Below are 20,390 nucleotides of genomic sequence, written 5' to 3'. Positions count from 1 at the left end.
CTGCTTGGAAACAGAGGGGGATTACTCTCTGCTGGAGACTGCCCATATGCTCCCACTGCAACCTTGCAGCTAAGGGCTAGCCTAAATCAAACCTCCTTCACGGTTTGCTGCCAGGAGCATGTTGCCTGTTTTGCACATGTCTGAAAACTACCTAAACTCAACTTTCTACTGTGTTCCTGGCAGGAAGTATGTACTGTCCCATTGGCAAACAGAGGATTATGCCATTTACAGTGGGGAAAGCAACCTTTGGGTCTATAATAATAGCAGCTCTTTTGTTAGGAAAAGACAAAAAACATGAGAAATGGTCAAGTGCATGCCATATACAGTATATCTATCATATATGCAAAACACATACCAGCATGAATTGGGCTGACATTAAGTTCATGGACAAGACAACTAGGTAAGAGAAACTTGGTGGGTGACATTTTGAATCATGATTAAACTAGAGGTATCAAAACCAGGTTCCACTAGTATAATATATTAACAAATAAAGGAGAGCAATCTCAATCTTGGGAAGAAAAAGCCCATGAATATCACATGAAATGGGTTAAAAAAAGGTGTAACCTTGACATCTAATGAAGCAACCAACACCATACTGACTGATATGCATGACTTGGAGGTATTGTAATAATAAATACAGCCTTGGAATGCTCTGATATTCTATTAAGAGCTAAACTAAAAAATCTGATTTAACATACCAACAGTATAAACTTGTATTAGACAGCACAACATTTAAATTACTTATGTGGCATTTTTATTATTTTATTTTATTTATTTTAAAAGTGCTTGAATGCTCAATTCAAGTTTCCAGTGTATTTTTGACATGTGTAAACTAGTGTATTTTTATAATGAATGCCAGCATAACAAAACTACTGTATAATAATACATAAATAAGCTATATTCCTTGGTATTGTATTTCAAGTTATTACTGACTATCCAGTTAATACTCAGTGAGACGTATTTGTAATAATTCAAGATTAAAATACCACTCACATGATATCAGATGGTTCTAAAATGGCAAATTTTTTAAGTAATTTATATTTTTCCTAACATACAAACCTGAGGTCTTTACATATAAGATTAAGATTAACTTTCAGCGAGCTGGAAAAGCAGCCGTTACACTTTTGCAAGGTGGTTATGATAACAGCTACCGATGGTAGGGGTGGAAGCATTGCCCAACAAGTCGGTGCGCATTCAATTCTATGCAGTTTATCTTTTGGCCCAGGTAACAGAATGCAGGGTGGTAAGAAGTGGGCCATTTATGTAAAGACCTCAGGTTTTTATGTTATGAAAAATACAAATTACTTTAAAAATTTGTTATTGGTTCCTACACAAATACAAGCCCTTGGTCTTTACATTTGGGAGATTTACTCTTGGAGGGAGGGTTCTGAGTAAATCTCTGAACAGACTGGCAGTTCGGCTCACCTGGGTACTCTCTTCCTGGTCATGAAAGAGCAAAGGAAGGAGACCGGTGCCTCTGATTTATTGACAAGTTTTTGTTCAACTGCAGACTTCTGGGCATTTTGAATTAAGGAATGTAATATCCTGATTCAAAAGGTTTGGTGAACCCACAGTGTTGGGGACTATAAAGCTAAGAATAACCAACTGGTTTGTTCATAGTCAGTCCCTCTCTCCCCTTGCTAGAGAGAAGGAAGGATCTGCAACTACTAATCCATTAGTAGATAGGATACTCAATTATGAGAAAGGAAAACCTGAAACATCAAACAATATTTTTGTAGGGACCTACGCCTACCAACACTGATGGGATCAGATGACTATAGAACTAACTGTCACTTAGTAGCAAGTACTGTACTGAAGTGCAACACTGTGCTACATCTCAACAAATTCATACCTTACCTAATTCAACCATTTCCTCCAAAGATGTGACGCCAAGAGTGTATTCATGGAGACGTGAGGATTTGCCTTCTCTTTCCTCTCTGTACTGCTTCAAGTGGGAACCATGGCAGAGCTCATAAGTCCAGTATGATTCCAGCTGCAAGAAATGATAAGGGAAAATGCTGTCAAATCCAATCTCTGATTATGCCCCATGTTTTGCATGTGCAGAATGACAGAATGAGATTTGCCTTCAGCATTTTAGGCTTTATTCAGCTAGTAATAAAATACCCAGCGTATCAAAACAAACCTCAAATTATAAAGAAATACAAGACCTACTAACATATGAAGATCAATGTAATAACAAAATTCACCACAAATAAATATATAATAAACAAGGACTTAAATGCTATTACAATCAAGCAAAAAACTGAAGTTAGTGGCAAAAAAATTATCATTGTTCACAAAAATTACAAATTTAAATTAATTTTTATTTTTCATAGCTAACAAACCTGTGGTCTTAAAATTAGGATAAATCTTCTGGCACCAGCTGGAAACCCATAAAAATAAAAACAAGAATTGTTTATGCAAGGAATTGGTGGCATCTGGCATCCGTCACAGAGATGAGATGGGAAGCGGCCAGCGACCTGATCTCAACCCCGTGACGTCTCAGTTTTCTTCTCACTGCCATTGAGAGAGGTTTCTTTCTCTCCTTCCTCTCCATAGCTGGTTGTTTTTGCCTTTGCCCGTGTTTTTTTGGTTGTTTCTGTGATCAGTGTTTGTTTAGTGTGTGTGTTTTGGTTTTTATTATGCAATCCCAAAACCCTGCTAAAAGTTCCCGTACGCCTCAGAGAAAATATCCTGGTGCTCACGTTATGTGGCTTCTTTTGAGACTGACCCCCATTCAACTTGTAGTAGGTGCAGATCGAATAATTGTAATGTGACTAACCCTTGCCCTGAGTGTCGTTCTTGGCCTCCTGTGCAGTGGAAGATATTTGCCATGAAGCAACACAGGAGGAAGTCGGAGGCACCATCTTGGGGAGGACTTTCTCTTCCTTGATGGATGTTTCTCAGGTTCCTCACTGGTCTGCTTCTCCCCTTGCTTCTCCTTCCTTGTCAGGTTTGTCTCCTTCCTTTTCTTCCACTGATTTGTCTTTGGAAGTTTTGGGAGAAGGTTCTCCAAATACACCTCATGCTGCCCCATCTCTCTCGGGGGGGTGTTCCCCTCCCGGGAGGGTGGGGACAGCGCCATCTTTTTCCTGTTCCAGGCTTAGATGCACAGATGTCAGTTGTTTGGGCTTCATTAGGCCTATCAGGGGTACCAACCTTAGATGGCCTGCTGTCCCATTCCAGTGTCACCTACCATGACAGTTCCCAACTGTCCTGGCTTTCATTCTAGTGGGTCTCGCGTTACGCCTGTTAGTGAGATGCCGTTGGTTCTCTCTACGAATCATCCTGGGTCACCTCCTGTTCAGCCTATGATTCCTCCCACAGATCACGTACAGAGTTCATCTGCTTCCATGATGTCACAGCCTAGTTCTACTATGACGTCATTTGCGGCTGCACCATCTGCTTCTTCTCTCATTCAAACTGTACTCGACACTGTCAACTCGGCCCTTCGAGTGAAATACGGCCATTGTCTTAAGAGTAGACAGCGTAGATCTCCTTCTTTGTCTTCGTCATCTTCGTCATCCTCAACTTCGTCGTTTGCCCCTCTTGTTCATTCCCACATCAAACGGAGGATTAAGGACTTTGTTGCAGCTCCTCTCCCCAAGAAACAGAAGACCATCTCTTCTTCTTCGCCTTCGGACCGTGGCCGTGTTTCTCTTGTACACATATGTGTTCCTGTGGGAAATGTGTCTCGTCCATCAACCTTTCGCCTTCAAGAATCTCGTGCTGAGAAGGGCTCTACAGTTGTTCCTTCATCTCCAACGCATCTTATTCAAGTTAGGAGAGATGACAAGGCTCCAATCAAGAAATCCCGAGTGGTAGAACCTCCTAGAAGTCCTGTCAGGCCTACGCCCCCTAGACATCTTCGTTCCAAATCACGGTTGGCCAGAAGCAATCATGATTCCTCTCCTAATTCCCTTAGACGTGGATGTGTGAATAAACACGGCTGTTGTATTCCTCTCCTGATTCCCTTGGATGTGTGAACAGAAACGGCCATGTAGTTTGTTATGGACGTACAACTAGTTGCCGCCGTAGAGATGGATACGACCGTGGTTCTTCATCTGACTCACTGCTTCGCCATTTTCGATGGCGTCCCTCATCGCGATCTTCAAAAAAGGACCACTGCCGTCATTCGTCTTCCCGTAGCCGCGGTCATTCGCTTTCCTGCATCCACAGCCGTCGTTCGCCTCCCCGCATCTGCACCATCGTTTGCCTTCCCTCATCCGCAGCTGTCATTTGCCTTCCCATGTCCGTGGCTGTCGTTCGTCATCCCGCATCCACGGACGTAGGCTACAGGATGATGCACGTCCATCGTACAAGAAAGGGTCTTCTGCATCTTGAACCAGTGATTGAGACCTCTCTCTTCCCTCTACTTCAAAACTTCAAGCTCCCATGAAGGTATCAGGATCTAACAGATCTTATGCTCTGGAATAAACCCTGCGAATCCTTCACAGGAGGCAGGCGGGAGCCTCATGTCTAGGACGCAGAGGATTTGGAGAATCGGGGGTTTCTTCTTATGAAGAGGTTATTGATCTCATTCGTGAGATCAATAATCTTTCTAAAAAGACTGTGACTCCTTCTACGATCATTCCGACAGGAATAGAAGCCTTGCTGGGACTGAAGGACTCGAGGACATCTTTTAAGCTGTCTTGTTCTAGTCACGCTGACTCGGTCCTGAATCATGTAAATTCCGTGATCTCCGGACGGGATAACTCCCTTCGTTCTGGCAGATCTTTTAAGTTTCTCCCTCCTCTACCTCGCCACATAGGAAGTATTATGCAACTCCTCTCGTGCCTCTTCTGAGTATGTAGAAGGTTCCTCTCTTTCTTTTCAGGAAGCTGCTTCTTTGGAGTCAACTGCCTCTTCTGCCTTCCAAACTGATTCTTGGCTGGATTTGTGGTCTTCAGCTGTTGCCAAGATTTCTTCTTCCCCTTCGTCAAGGAATAAAGTCAGTAGTTCAGCTTACATCAGACAGACTGTTGGAATCTGGTGCTAAGGCTATTTCCTACCTTACCCATCTGACTGCTAATTTGTGGGCTAATATCCTGCTGATGAGGAGAGATGCAGCCCTCTCCATAGTGACTCGATCTGTCGATGTGGAGTCATTGTTATCCTTGAGGAATGGTGATATTCTGGACTCCCAGCTGCTTTTCCCCAGGGATCAATTGGATGCAGCTGTCAACAGGCTTCGAGCTGACAATAATGATCATCTTGTCCTACAAGCAGTGAGTAAAGCAGCAATTCCTTCTCGTCTGAATGTTCCATGGCAGAATCCGCAGTCTCCTCTAAGAAGCCTATAAGACCTCCTTCTACAATTAAGACCTCCTTCTATGATCAAGACTGCTGAACCTGCTTCGTCAGAGTGGGCGCTCCTCCCCACTCTGCGCCACCCATGGGGGGATGCCTGGCAAGCCACTGGGCTATGTGGCAGAATTGCGGAGTGGAGCCGTGGGTGGTAGATGTACTTTGGGTAGGATATCTACTGCCTTTCGACTTCGCTCCCCCTCTCTTCGATTGTTCTTTTCCTTACCTTATTTATGACCAGGGCTCTCCAAAAAGAAGTGAAGATGATGGACAAGGGAGCTGGAGAGCAAGTAAAGCATCCTTCCCCAGGGTTCTACAGCCGAGTCTTCCTAGTCACCAAGGCAACTGGCCATTGGAGGCTGGTGATAGATCTATCAACGCTGAACCTCTTTATCAAAAAGACAAGGTTCAAGATGGAGACTCCTTGAACAGTCTTGGCAGCCATCAAAGATAATGACTACATGATTGACCACAGATTTGAAGGACACTTACATCCAGATCCCTATTCATCCCACTTCCCAGAAGTTCCTTTGTTTCAGTCTCAGAGAACTGGTGTTCCAGTTCAAAGTCCTGTGCTTCGGTCCAACAACAGTTCCTCAGGTGTTCACAAGAGTTGTGTTGACGTGGACTCATGCTCAAGGAACTCGCCTCATAAGATATCTCGACGACTGGCTGGTCTTGGCAAGTTCTCAGCAAAAGATCATTCAAGACAGAGATCATCTTCTCCATTGCAGCTTAGGCATCACGATAAATTTGGAAAAGTCCACTCTTCAGCCCAGTCAAAGAACCCTTTATCTGGGAATGATCACAGACACTGCCTCGTCGAGAGTCTTTCTGTCGGATCAGAGAATAGACAAGTCAAGGACAATGGGTCGCTCCTTCCTTTCCGAACAGAACCAACCGACTCGGCAATGGCAAGTGATCCTAGGACTTTAGACATTGCTAGAGAAGCTGGTTCCTCATGGCCGTCTTCATCTTCGTTCCCTGCAATGGAGGCTGAAGGAATTTTGGTCTCCAGCAAGGGACTCTCCTCAGCTACATGTCCCTCTGTTGACAGAGGTAAGAAGCAACTTTCTGTGGTGGTTGGACGACAAAAAACCTGACAGTGGGAGTGCCTCTTCATTCGCCCCCTCTGGAGCTCCTCCTGTTTTCGGATGCTTCTTCCAAAGGTTGGGGAGCACATCTAGAAGATCTCCTGACTTCAGGTATGTGGAGTCCTCAAGGCAGGAAACTTCAATCAGTGTGCTAGAGTTGAAAGCAGCCTTCCTAGCACTCCAAGAGTTTCAAAAAAGGGTGGTGGGGCACTCCGTTGTTCTGATATCGGACAACACTGCGGCGGTAGCTTATGTCAACAAACAAGGGGCTAGTGTCATGCCAACTTCACTTGATAACAGTCCAGTTACACCAGTGGGCTATCAACAACTCAGTGGACCTCAAGGCAAGGTACATTCCAGGCAAGAGGAATTCCTTGCATAAACAATTCTTGTTTTTATTTTTACTAGTTTCCAGCTGGCACCAGAAGATTTATTCTAATGTTAAGACTCAGGTTTGTTCTGCATATGAACAACTGGCAATTACAGTACGTCAATCACCCAAGCCATAACAATTAGATTCCTTGTGTATGTGCACAGAATGGCAGAGAGGAATCTCCTTGTTGGTACTGTGGCTTAGCAAATTCTCCTTGATATTTTCCAGTGTATAGGTTATTTGTTGAAGTACTAGCTAATGAGCTGTTGCTTAGTTAGCTGTGAGATACATTGATAGCAAGGTAGGTTCCAGTGTGCTGTCATCTGATGTGTGTGCAGAGCTAATTCATGTTATTTAATCCCATGATTTCTCTGGGTGTTGGGTTTTGAGTTGTATTAATTTTTGCAGTAATGTATTTTTGATATTAATGGACACTCATTCCTCGTATTTCCTTTGCTTAGGTAATCCTGCGTAGAAGCTTACGTAATCTAATGTGTAACTTGTGGGTAACTCTATGTAGGAATTTCTGTAGTTTTTTATGTAACTTGTAGTTCTAAATAAGAGTTTGTGTAATATTTAACATAACTTGTGGGTAATTGAGGAGATTATGTAATCTTTTGGGTACCTTGTGGGTAATTCTACACAAGAGTTTATGTCATTTTTTGGGTAACTTGTGGGTAATTCTATGTAGGAGTTTATGTAATCTTTTATGTAACTTGTGTTTAATTCCTAATTTTTCCAAGATACAGTACTGTACCAGTTTTATCTGTATCACTGTCCATAATTTATATATGAAATAAAATAGCATCTTACCATAAGAGTTACATTATTATGATGCTTTTCAGATAAGCTGTATTTTTAGACATGATGCATTGTAGGATAAATCTTTACATTGACTTATATGTGTCAAGAAGTTTATTGTAAGCTAAAAATTATAAGAGGAAACAATGATGGCTATGGGATACCTTAAATGTTCAAGTGTAAGCTATACTGTACTGTAAGGTCATTGCTACTTGTCACAAAGTAAGACACCTGAAAATTCTGATAAACTAATGTGCTAGTGTATTTTTGTCTTCCAGCAGTTTAAATGAAGTGTGCTTTGCAAAATGGGCACCTGCTTTCTTTACCATTTTCTCAGTCATCTTACAACTCTGGAGACTGATATCACTAAATGTTCTAACCAGGAGTTCCAAGCTATTACCAATTAACAAGAGTGAGTGCTAGGTGCTGTCAGCTTGCTGTTGACAGATGGCGCCAAGTCACAAGTAACTGATTCTCTGAATAATGCAGGACTAGTAGAACATTAAAACAGTTTTGTGAAGTTATAAGGTAAGTCACTGTATAAGCTAATATACAATATTGTAGATTGCTTTCAGTGTTACAGTAAACCCCCGTATTCGCGGTCTCACTATTCGCGGACTCATGTATATGTGGATTTCTCTGTGGAACGTATCTACCCATTATTCACAGAAAATTCACCCATTCACAGTATTTTTCACTGAGAAGTATTACTAATTACTGTATTTTCAAATCATTTTCATGACTAAATGCACTTTTTGTGATAAAACTATTAAAATACTCAGGTATAGGCATTTTTAAAGGTTTTTTTTTTGTTTAAACTATCAAAATAGGCAGTTCTAAGTGTTTTTAAAGGGGTTTTAAGTATTCGTGGATTTTAGTTATTCACGGAGGGGGGGGGTGCGGAACGCATCCCCGCAAGTACAGGGGGTTTACTGTATTCCAGTTTATAATTTTCACAGCCACCAACTTTTTCCATAACCCACATACATTTAAATATAAAAGCGAGTTCTGCAGTGTAAAAAGGCATCCCTTCATTTCTAATTGGATTTATTTTTTCACAATTGTTTCAAGTCATGATCACTGTGCTTTAACTTAAGGCTATTGTTTCTTGACTTGAGCAGTCGTACTCCCTCTCACATACTCCTCTAATTCTTATTTCAGAAAAACAAGACTTCATAAAACACTTACTGATAGCTATTAGACAATATCAATGATGTAGAGTAATTCTAATACAGAGAAAGAATGTCAGCAATAAAACAGCCAATGCAACGGGTCCACAATCCACAGTGTTTTATGGGCTGAGCATAGTTCAAAATACACAATTTCAAAATTTATCAAGCATTAATTTCTATCTTCACAGTTTATTTGAGCTTCAACTAATATGATAATCAATACAAATTTAGATTCATCCAAAAACTTATATAATCCATATTATGTTACCAGTGCACTGCAAGCATATCCTGCAGACACTGATATTAATGCTATACAACCACAACTTATCGTTAGATACAGCAGCCATAGAAACAGCACAGCTGACTTACCCTTAAATTGCAAGTCTGCTTCTTGAATAGAGGCATGAGAAGGTTCATCGCACTTGGACCTGTATACATGTCATCCATATCCTGTGAGAATAAGAACATTTACTTTTGTACAAAATACCAAAAGGGCCTTTTTACCTACATCTCTTTCACAACTAAAATAATGAATACAAAAATCAGAATTTTGACAAATAAATTCTGTTTCATTTAAAATTCCAGCTGCCTTCCTACAAGACATTGACTTCATCCCCCTTGAGAATGTCTGTCAATAGAGGTAGCAATCCTACATTCCTCAAATGCCCTTATCAGTATGAAGCTTTGCTCCAGGGGGATCACATCTATACCCAGTCATATAGGAGAGGGAAGAAGAAGTGGGCTTAAAGCAAGGATTTTATATATTGGGCATAAAATTTTAGAACAGTTTTTATATACTACCAAACAAGGCACCATCTTGATAATTAAATACAGTGTCTATTTACGAAGAAGGGAGACTGAAGTAAATAACAGCTCTCTAGTTCAAACCAGAGCATCAGGTAAAACGTTACTGTACTTAAATCCACTTGAGGACTTAAGATCGATCGTGCTTCTGACTGTGTGATAAAAAGATTCTTGTCATTAACATTTTTACATACAGTTTTCCCTTTGTAAATTTGGATTCAGCAAAATTACTCACTGCAGGCCCCTTGCACAACCATGTAGCTGCCTGGTCATCTGCTCAATGGTACTCCTCCTGTTACCCAGTACCATATCTATGTTACATTATAAATACAGTACTGTATGTGAATATGTAAGCATTGGTTTCTACAGTACTTGGGTAAAAGATAAGAATAGACACATAACAACAGCAAGTCCAAATATTTAGAAAACAGTACATAAATGCTAATGAAAGGAAATATTCAACACTTACATTGTTGTCCCCATAGCTTATGGGAACAAGACACTGGAACTTCTCATTGTTTGATGTTGTCATTTCAAGCTTTTCATATTCTGGGGATTCCTGAAATAAAACCATACAGCAGATATAATATCAAGCAAAGACCAAAAAATGTGTCAAGAAAGTAAATTAATTTCATATACTGTACAAGAAATAAACAATGGCCTAAAACAGTCTCACTTAGAGATGTTGGCACCAGCTCTTTCAACTGCTTACGCATACAAGAATTTGGTAGGGCAGAAGAGAAGGGAATTCTTGTAATGCAATGATGTGTAACTTTACTATCATGCAACAAAACAACACAAATTTAATATGCTTTTAACATGTCAGTTCACTCATTTGTGACCTGAGTTCAGCATGGCAAGGGATATCCAATGATGACAACCTGAGTTGTCTATAATTTACCTCAGACAGATCAGCTCAGTTTAGATTACTAATCAAACAATATAATGAACCCTCAATGCCAGGCTATCCTGTCTTGTTCTTTTCAAGGGTATACAAAGGGCAATCTTACCTAATGAAAAATCTGTGATTACTTGTTACAATACTTCCACATTCACGGTTTTAGGCTGAAAGCACACTGAATTGCAGCAGTGTTACCACAACCAATGGCAGTGCCCATATAGCTATGTAGCCTGCTGGGAGTTCAGATCCGCTTAAATGCATTATGGAGAAGTGTAAGCAAAATGGGACAAAAGGGGTGGCAATGAAGGTGTTCAAAAGACACTGAACCATCCTCTATATTAAAACAAATGGTAGGTTGTATAGCTACGATATCAATTTACCTACTCATTTAGCTCCTGATTGCTGCCAGTCAGGTAGGATGTGGTGCCCTAATTCAGGTTTGGATATATTCATTTAGATAGTATTGGCATTATTTTAACTAAAGTTAAGATGGCTTCACACAAGGTACCTTGAGGTTAAGTCAAGTTGGGACAATTCATGGTTACCACAATTGTGTTCTCAGTAACCCAACATTTTTCACTTATGCCATATTTACATATCACTGCATGTTAAAAATATATAAAAATTAGTTCCTTCATACTGACAATGCCCACTTCATCCATACATTTTTTTTGCCTACTGTGCACTGAAAAAATAAGTTCTTAATTTTGTATTTTTTGAGATAATGTATTTTAGAAATGACTTCATTACAAAATATACAAATAAGGGGTAATTATACCTATCAATTCATGAAAATGACACATACGATAAAATAAAGTTTTATATATATTTACCAAGTAACTACACAGCTATTAGTTTCACTTAACCGTGGCAGTTCTAAATTTGAAATTCTCGGTGACGCACTATTGTTTTAGTGTAGGTAACTAGACCCCACCCACTACCGGGGAAGAATAGGTACAAAAGTGCTGAAGAGCCCAATTTATTTGTGCCCTATGTCCATGAGAGGGGAGGTGGGAGGGCTTTGATCATGTAGTTACTTGGTAAGTATATAAAACTTTATTTTATCATGAAAATGTCATTTTTATATAAGTAACTTACCAAGTAACTACATAGCTGAATCCCACATTGACAGAAGGTGGGAAGCATGGATATTTTCCATCCAAAAACACTCAATAAAGGCGATGAATTTGAAATAGGAAGGTAGCTAGCACTGGCGTAATGCTTATTGTAACCTTACCTGGTGAGAAAGCTGCAGCAGGAAGATACTGCCTCTGGTTGGTGCTCATCTCAACCTGTAGTGATGCGGTAGTAAAGCCGAGAGTTGTCTCCACTTCAGTGGGAGAACCTCGCGGTCGAGGAGTACTCTACTCTGAAGACTGACAAGGCCTTACAAAATAAATGCCCTTGACCTGGGTGCAGTAAAATAAATACAACCAGAAATTCATTACCGCACAATATTAAAACCATCACCCAACCATTATAAACCAAGGTTTGGTGGGTACTCCTGGTATACGGCACCACCAGGCATCCCAAAACTCTGCATCCTTTAACAAGGCGAGGAGATAGAGGACTGGAAGGAATATCCACCCCTACCCTTCTTCCCCCACTACCATGCCAGCCACGGCCAATGGGCCTAACGTACTTAAATTATTATAGACTGTCTCCACATCTTGCAAATAATGGGAGGCAAACACTGATTTTGACTTCCAGCAAGTTGATTGGAGAATTGTGGAGAGCGACAAGTTCTTCTTAAAAGCCAACGAAGTGGCGCCTGCTCTAATCTCATGAGCTCTTACTTTAAAAACAGAGATCGTCTTCTTGAATCTTCGAGTGTGACTCAGAAATAACACTTTAAAAAGAAGGCCAAGGCGTTCTTAGAGAACGGTTGTGAGGGTTTTTTTTTTACCAAACACCATAGATTCTGAGAGGGACCTCTAATCCCTTTGGTCCTATCCAAGTGGTACTTCAGAGCTCTAACTGGGCAAAGAGCTCTCTCCTGGTCTGCTGGCCCAAGGATATCCAACAAGCTCTTGATGGTAAACAAATGAGGCCAAGAGTTGGACGGGGTTTCATTCTTTGCCAGGAATCCAAGTTAGAATGAGCAGACCACACCATCTTGCGAAAAACCCACTCGCTTACTGAAGGCATGTAATTTGCTGATCCTCTTTGCCAAAGCTAAAGCAACTAAAAAGAGTGTCTTTCTGGTTAAATCTCTCAGCAATAAAGCATGAAGGGGCTCAAATGTAAGGACGGAGAGCCATTTGAGGGCAACATCTAGATTCCAGGCAACTGATGTAGACTTCTCTTGCTTGGAAGTATCTAGGGAGCTAATTAGATCATGTATGTCTTGATTAGCAGACAACTCGAGACCACTATGTCTAAACACAGAGTTTAGCATAGATCTATAACCTCTGATTGTAGAGGTGGCCAAGCCTCGAGAGGACTTCAGAAATATTAAAAAATCAGCGCTTGGCACTACAGAGGTTTTAGAAGACGATACGCTGTGTCTTTGGCACCAGTCACAAAAGATTGTCCACTTCGCCTGGTAGACATTAGCGGAAAACTGACGTCTGCATTTGGCAACTGCTTCTGTAGCTTTTCTTGAAATGCCCTTCACTCTGACAAGCTCCCTGACAGTCTGAAGCCTGTAAGAGTGAGAGCGGATAAGCTTAGATGGAAGCTATGTAAGTGTGGCTGCTTTAGAAGGCTTCTCTTCTGAGGTTAGACGTCTATGTCCGACCAGTCCTGGAGCATGGCATCTGTCGCCCATGCCCGAGGGTCCAGGGCTGGAGAACAGTAGATGGGGAGGCAATGGTTCCTAGATGTCGCAAACAGGTCTACTGACGGGTTTTCCCCACTGTTTCCACAGGTCGGTGCACACCTGTGGACTCAGTGTCGATTCTGTAGGAAGGACCTGTTTGCAGCAACTTAACTCATCTACCAGAACGTTTAATTTCCCCTGGATGAAGCGAGTCATTATCCTGGTATGGTTGATCTCTGCCCAGAGAAGAAGATCCTTGGCCGCTTCATAAATGGAGAAGGAATGAGTCCCTCCCTGACTTTTGATGTAAGCCGATGCGGTCGTGTTGTCCAAGTGGACTGTGATTGTCTTGCTGTAAGTCTCCATCGCAAAATGTCGAAGGGCCAAGTGAATCGCTTTCAATTCCCTTACATTTATATGTAATTTCTTCTCTTCTGACGACCACTTCCCGAATATTTCCATGTTGTTCAAAAGCGCCCCCCAACCTAGATCCGACGTGTCTGAACACAACGTTAGGTCAGGGTTCAGTGGGTGCAATGACTTTCCTATTGAGAACCTGTCCTCTACAAGCCACCACCGAAGATCCTCCTTGATCTCTGAAGTGATGTGGAACATGAAGGAGTCTGGGAGAGTTTTCCTCTGCCAACTGGCCTTTAGGAAGAACTGTAGAACTCTTGTATGCAACCTTCCTAAAGGCACGAACTTCTTGATGGATGAGAGAGTGCCCAGCAGACTCATTCACTTATTGGCTGTGAACAGTGGGCAAGATATGAACTTTCTTACTTTCTTCAGACAGTCTTGAATCCTTTTGTGGGATGGAAAGGCCCGAAATGTCAGAGCATTGATCCTCATCCCCAAACAGAGAATCGACTGTGTCAGAGTAAACTGGAATTTCTGGACATTGATTAAAAGACCCAACTCTTGGGCCAATAGTAGTTTTTTGAAGGTCCTCCATGCATCTTTTCTTTGATGGGGAGTGTAGTAGCCAGTCGTCCAGATATAAACAGACGTTGATCCCCATGAGATGGAGCCATCTCGCTACAGGGGCGAGAACACGGGTGAATACTTGTGGAGCTGTAGCTGTAGAGAGGCCAAAACAGAGAGCCCTGAACTGAAAGACCCTGCCCTGGAATACGAACCCCAGATACTTCCTTGAGTTTGGATGTACTGGGACATGGAAATACATATTCTCCATGTCGAACTGAACGGTTTGCTTCCATTTTGAACTTGGTGGTCTACACAAAAAAGTTCAATGCACTGGCGTCTAAGACAGGTCTCCAACCTCCCGACATCTTGGGGATGATGAACAGATGGTTGTAAAACCCCTCTGTACTTATGTCTTCGACCAACTCCACAGCTCTTTTCCTGAGTAGCAACGATACTTCTTCCTTCAAGGACAAAAACCTCTCCGATCCTTCCGAGTAGGCTGTTAAGCTGATGGGTGAGGATGTCAAAGGAGGTTTTTTCCTGAACGGGTTGGCATACCCCTCTTGTAGGACTTTTACTACCCAGGATTCTGCGTTCCTGGTTTCCCATTTGTCCCACAACTGGAGAAGCCTGGCTCCTTCAGGGACATGGAAGACCAGAACCTCACTTGTGAGAGGCCAGTTCGGAGGATGACTTCTTGGTTGGCCAGACTGATCGCAGATTCGAGCACAGGCAGGGCTGAAATTTGGTTCTTCCGCCTTGAGAAGGTTGCTGTTGCAACGGGGAGGCAGTTCTCGTGCTGAGCGAGACCGAAGTGCCATGGGTTGGTTCCTTGGCATGCCTTGTCGATTGCAACAAAAGGTCCTGTGTTGACTTCTTCTGTAAGTCGGACGCAATCTGTTCTATTGTAGCTCTTGGGAAAAAAGCTGACCAATCTAAAGGCACAAACAGGAGAGCCGATCTTTGAGAGGGAGTAACACCTTTGGAGGTAAAGGTACACCACACTTCCCTTTTCTCAAGAACCCCCATGGAGAATAAGGTAGCCAGCTCCTGGGAGCCATCCCTAATGGCTTTATCTGCCCATGAGAGTACTCCCAGCCAGTGTGCAGTGAAGCCCTCTTGAAGTGTACTACAGTCTTCTATTTTCTTGTCCAGTCTAGGAAGCTGAATACTTCAAAGACTTTAAAAATGTCTTTCACAAAACAGTCTAATTCCGAAGATGTGAACATAATCTTAGCGGAATTAAGAGCCGATCTCCATGTTCCATCCCCAAGGCTGGAGAAGTCCCCTTGGGAGGAGGCAGAAACTCCCAGCAAAGGCACTTCCACAGTAGAGTAAGACGAGTACCTCCTAGGTGACTGACGAGAGGGAGGTGCACTGAAAACCGCTTTACCCAGCTCCCTCTTTCCAGCTAACCAACTGTCAATGCCTGCTAATGTCTTCCTAGAGGATGAGGAGAGGACCATCTGCGGTAGTCTGGAGGCCTCTACTGGCTCTCTCTTCATGAAGGCCGAACCAGTTGATGACTGGGCCCTTTGAGAGAAGAAAGTTGGATAGCAGAAGAGGAAGTACCTCAAGAGTGCCGAATATGCTGGCATAGGATGATCTTGATCAACGGCTTCTTCGTCAGCTTCCTCATTTGAAGTAATGGGAGAAGGAGCTAAGTCCACCTGATCCTGTGTAGCAGCAGGTTACTTTTGTAAAAGCCCAAGGATGTTATCCAACTGCCGTTGGATAGGTTCCAACGAAGGATCGATGATGGCAGGCTTTGGCACCTAATGTTTGGCTTCCAGTGCGAAGCGTAATGAAGGTGAGAATTCTGGCATATGGCGCTGGGAAAATGGGCATACAGACACTAAGCACCGCTTGGCAGTTGGGCACTCGGACACTGAGGGTTTGTAATCTGATTGCTCGGACACTGGGCAATCTGACACCATACACTCGGACATTGGGCGTTTGGACACTGTGCGCTCGGAAGTTGGGCATTCGGAAGTTGGGCTCTCAGACACTGGGCGCCTCAACACAGAACGGTCGGACACCACACGTTCGGAAACCAGGTGCTCAGCCCCTGGAAGCTCGGACAACTTGGATGAGAAATGCCGCGTCATTGACTAGCTCACCGTCATTGAAGTGTCATGCACAAACCGATCAGGACTGGATAGGCGTTTGGACACATAACACTTTGACACTGCACGTTCAGACACTGGGCGCTCGGACAGCTTGGGTGAGGAATGCCATGCCAAATACTGGCTCTCCGTCACCAAAGCGCCATGTACAACCTGCTCGGGACTAGCCCAAGAACTGCAGGAGGGAAGAGGACTGTGCTCTTGTTCCCTGGGAATCTTACGTGGGAGCGGGGAAGCCCACTCAGTGGAAGGAGCATGCCTTTTCAATGGCCTTGATGCTTTTGAAAACCGTTTATGCCCCCGTCCGCACTGGTGTTCGAATCACTTGATGACAGAGCATTGCACATCCATATGAACGCCTTTCCAATGGCAAACTGCCGAGTCCTGGGTTCGATCAACAGGCTCAGTTGAGGGGGCAACTGCCCGTGGACAAACCCCACTGACCTCCCTTGGACTTCCAGTTTGCTTCCTCCCAGGTTTGAGGGAGTCTAACATTGACCTTTGTCTAGAAGCATCAGTGGGATGAGTAGTCACCTCCTCCACTTGCACTGCACTTGCACCAACACTAATTGCACTTACTCAATCCATAAGGGTCTTAACCGAAGACCCTATTTGGGCTATGGTATTAACAAACAGACCAAACTTTTGCTCAATTCTAGCTTCTAGGCCGGTAGTGGCATCAGGTTTGAAAGAATGGAGCCAGGTAACGGAGTTTGAGGAAAAGTCGGAGGACTGGTGATTGGGGTGAACACAGGTAGAGGTGTAGAAGCTAACCTTTAAGCTCGGTTCTAGTAGCTGCCTTTCTCTGTCTGTCTCTTTGGAGTCTATCTAGATGTGCTTCCAAAACTTTCCATTTACCCTGATCCCAGTCTTTGCATTCATCACATTTAAGTTCAAATGAGCAAATTTGCTCTCTGCAATGGCAACACAAAGTGTATGAGTCATACTTAGCAGAAATAAGTTTTGTATTACAACCTCTGCTGCAATACTAATACACGAATGAATACTTCACCAAAGGCGAAAGATACAACCATCCAGTGAAATTAAAATCAGAGCTGCTCAACCAATCGTGTACCATTGTTGACCGGCAGGAACGAATTGAGCTCTTCAGCACTGTTGTACCTATTCTTTCCCAGTAGTGGGCGGGGTCTAGTTACCTACACTAAAACAATAGCGCGTTACCGTGAATTTCAAATTTAGAACTGCCGCGGTTAAGTGAAACTAATAGCTGTGTAGTTACTTGGTAAGTTACTTATATAAAATTTATATTTATGAAGCTCTTCTCTCAAGTTTTAAGAATTTTTATTATTGCCTTTGGTGCAAACTGCTCAATGATATGTTTTTCTTATTCATTATCTAACAACTATAGGAGGTACACCAGTAGCAAACTGGGGTTTTGGAATAAGGGAAAGCCAGAAACAAGTACACTGTACTGACCTGAAAGGTTAACCCTTAATGGATGGGTATCATCAGATGATGATGGTCTATATCAGGTTTTAAGTGATGGATGGGCTACCTCGTATGAGTATTAATATTACGTGTCATATGATTTGGATGAATTTAGCGGGAAAGATGTTCATAGCACTTCAATGGTCCATAAATGACTTATGGCAATTGTAGTATCTCAGCACAGGACAGAGGGGGATCAGTATGCCTTGAGACTTGATGGGGGAATGTACTGCCCCTCTCTATCCCATGACTTTTTTTTATTTATTTGCTCATAAATATACCCAAAGATTGCTGTTGGTTTTAGTTCTTATCTTTTATGGTCGTATGTCAGCTATAATTGTAATTTTGCAAAGAAAAGTGCAAAGACATATTAGAAAAAACATGTATACCTCACAAAAAGTTACTGCATCTCCCCATCTGAGTAAATCTCGTAAATATTTTACAACAAATCTACTCAGAATTTGTTACAGATTTTAGTTCTTGCCTGTTATGAAATTGTGTGAGCTGTAATTATAATTTTACAAAATATAATAAATTATTTGAAAAAACATGTATAACTTGGTAAAATTAGCATACTTTTACTTGTATCTTGTAAAAAAGGCCCCACACATCTACACAGGGTTGTCAATACTAGTCACTTTCAACTTCCCCTGGAAGGTATGGAGAAATTTTTATAATTTTTTTTCTTACATCATGTGCATTTGCGTATCTTCCTCTTTACATTGATGCGTTTTTTCTTAAACTGGCCAACCTAAAAGTTTGCCTGGTCTGGAGGTGTGTTTAATATATATTTAGCCTGTCCCTTAAGGGTTACAGTAGCTGGAAATATGGATAATAGAAATTATACGGTAGAAAGATGTGGCAGGAGCAACTGTAGTGATACATACCAACTTAACCTTTCCTAATTTAATATGCATGGTCCTACCCAAATCTTATCCTAGCCTGACCTCGAGTAAAATAAGGAGATGGACGCTAACATACCTTAACTTAATCTAGGTTCCCAGGTCCTACTTGGTTGGAGGATGGAGGGATGTCTATGGAGTTAGTCTGTCCATTTAATATTTCCAAAGGTAATTACCCTCTATAAAGAAATCAGTATTTCTAATTAATAGGCAAGCTCCACACAGAATGTATGGAACAGTTCCGTGAATACGAAAGTCATTGGGGAGCCATATGTTCAAGAAGGGATTGGCTAAGGAAATCTATTATAAAAGGAACCATACTATACTAAGGCACCCTAACCTAGCCTAACCTAATAGGCTGTGTTACTTAGCTGGGGGGCTCCGACCACTGAACCCCCCAGGTAAAGAAAACCACTTTTACCAAAAGTTCCCCTCTAACAATGCGCATGTGCGATAGCATTTCAGGATGGCCAGCATACAAAATCGTAATCAGTTCTGAGGTTAATTACAGTCAACCAACAAAAAATAACAGTAAATTACTGATAAATAACCAAAATACTATAGGGAAAGTGAAATCTAAAGGAAATACCCGACGCGGAGTTCATGGTTAGTTCTACCAAGAAAACATTTATTCATACTTCTCAATTTCAACTATATTCAGACCCTTGACGGTGTAAGAGGCAAAGCTCTGCCTATAGGGTCTAAATATTGAACCAATTATGGGGTCGGCAAGTTCCCTAGCAAGCCTGGTAACAATGCCTAGATCTGGACTTGAAGCAAAATAAAGGGAAAACAAGGACTACATGAAATATAGCAAATAATGAAAAACTTCTCATCATTACATCTAGGAGGAAATTCTAGACTACAGCCTAACCAAACTTACCAACAATGACAGCCCAGATTCGGGTCCGGGCCAGTTCATCCTGAATAGTATAGCATCATCCAGCCCCTTGATATCATTGCTTCCGAGCACCTGTACTGCGAGACTTACACTTAATAACAATAAAAACCGATTTTGTACGTCCATGATGCACCTAAATTACGCACGGCGAAGGTTAAAACTTATCATTTCTATTTGTTTACGTCGAGCGCCTGACCTGTTGACACGACACAGATGTTTTGACGTCATAGTTACGTCACTCTTGAATATCTCCTTTGAGATCGCGCGAAGTCTAAAGTGCCAATGAGGTCGGAGAGTAGAGAAAAACGACAGAAGTGTACAAAACATTAGAAGGTTACTTTTAAACTTATGTCGCCAACAAAGGAGTGGATTATTTCCGTATGACTAGTATTCCTTATTCATTAGATGCAAGGAAGGAAAATTGTTTCAAGTTTAATCACATATTGTAAGAGGTGCAAAAGAAACGAGCAGGTAAAAGTGACTGCTACTTTATTACAGATCCAGGCAGTTTATATAGCGGCAGACTGGCGTCGAGCCGCGAAAGACAATGAGATTGTGTGTGACCTGAGGTCAATAATAATTAACAATAATATACAGCGAGCAAGTACAGTTTACAATATAAAGACAGACAGAATTCCAATGTGGATGTAATCTTGATGCCTGCGAATAAAGAAATACAAGATACACAATTGATGATAGGTGATCAAATACATATATAGTTTAACTGATTGAAATCGCGTGACCTGGCACGTTAGGATTGACTAATTGTATGGCGAAGAAACTAGGAAGTCACCATAGAAAACTTGCTCGGCGGAGACTTAGCGAATGACACGTTCGCTGGAGACCCAGCTGACGGCTCTGTAGGTGACGTA

General features: G+C 42.1%; 1 protein-coding gene across 1 annotated transcript in view; it reads right to left on the bottom strand.

The window, feature by feature from the left end:
• Positions 1–19,746, bottom strand: part of LOC136851294 (endoplasmic reticulum lectin 1-like) — an 89,238-nt gene extending 69,492 nt beyond the window's left edge. The window contains exons 1-4 of the mRNA XM_067125289.1: positions 19,501–19,746; positions 10,021–10,110; positions 9,117–9,197; positions 1,858–1,993 (exon numbers count right to left, since the gene is read on the bottom strand). Of these exons, the coding sequence (XP_066981390.1) occupies positions 1,858–1,993; positions 9,117–9,197; positions 10,021–10,110; positions 19,501–19,644 (451 nt within the window). The 5' untranslated portion in view covers positions 19,645–19,746. The remainder of the gene's footprint in view (positions 1–1,857; positions 1,994–9,116; positions 9,198–10,020; positions 10,111–19,500) is intronic.
• Positions 19,747–20,390: the final 644 nt, after the last annotated feature.

This window comes from Macrobrachium rosenbergii, chromosome 23 (genome assembly GCF_040412425.1).
Source record: "Macrobrachium rosenbergii isolate ZJJX-2024 chromosome 23, ASM4041242v1, whole genome shotgun sequence".
Classification (NCBI taxonomy): Eukaryota; Metazoa; Arthropoda; class Malacostraca; order Decapoda; family Palaemonidae; genus Macrobrachium; species Macrobrachium rosenbergii.
Note: the sequence above shows the minus strand (reverse complement) of the source record. Positions and strands in the feature narration are given on the sequence as shown.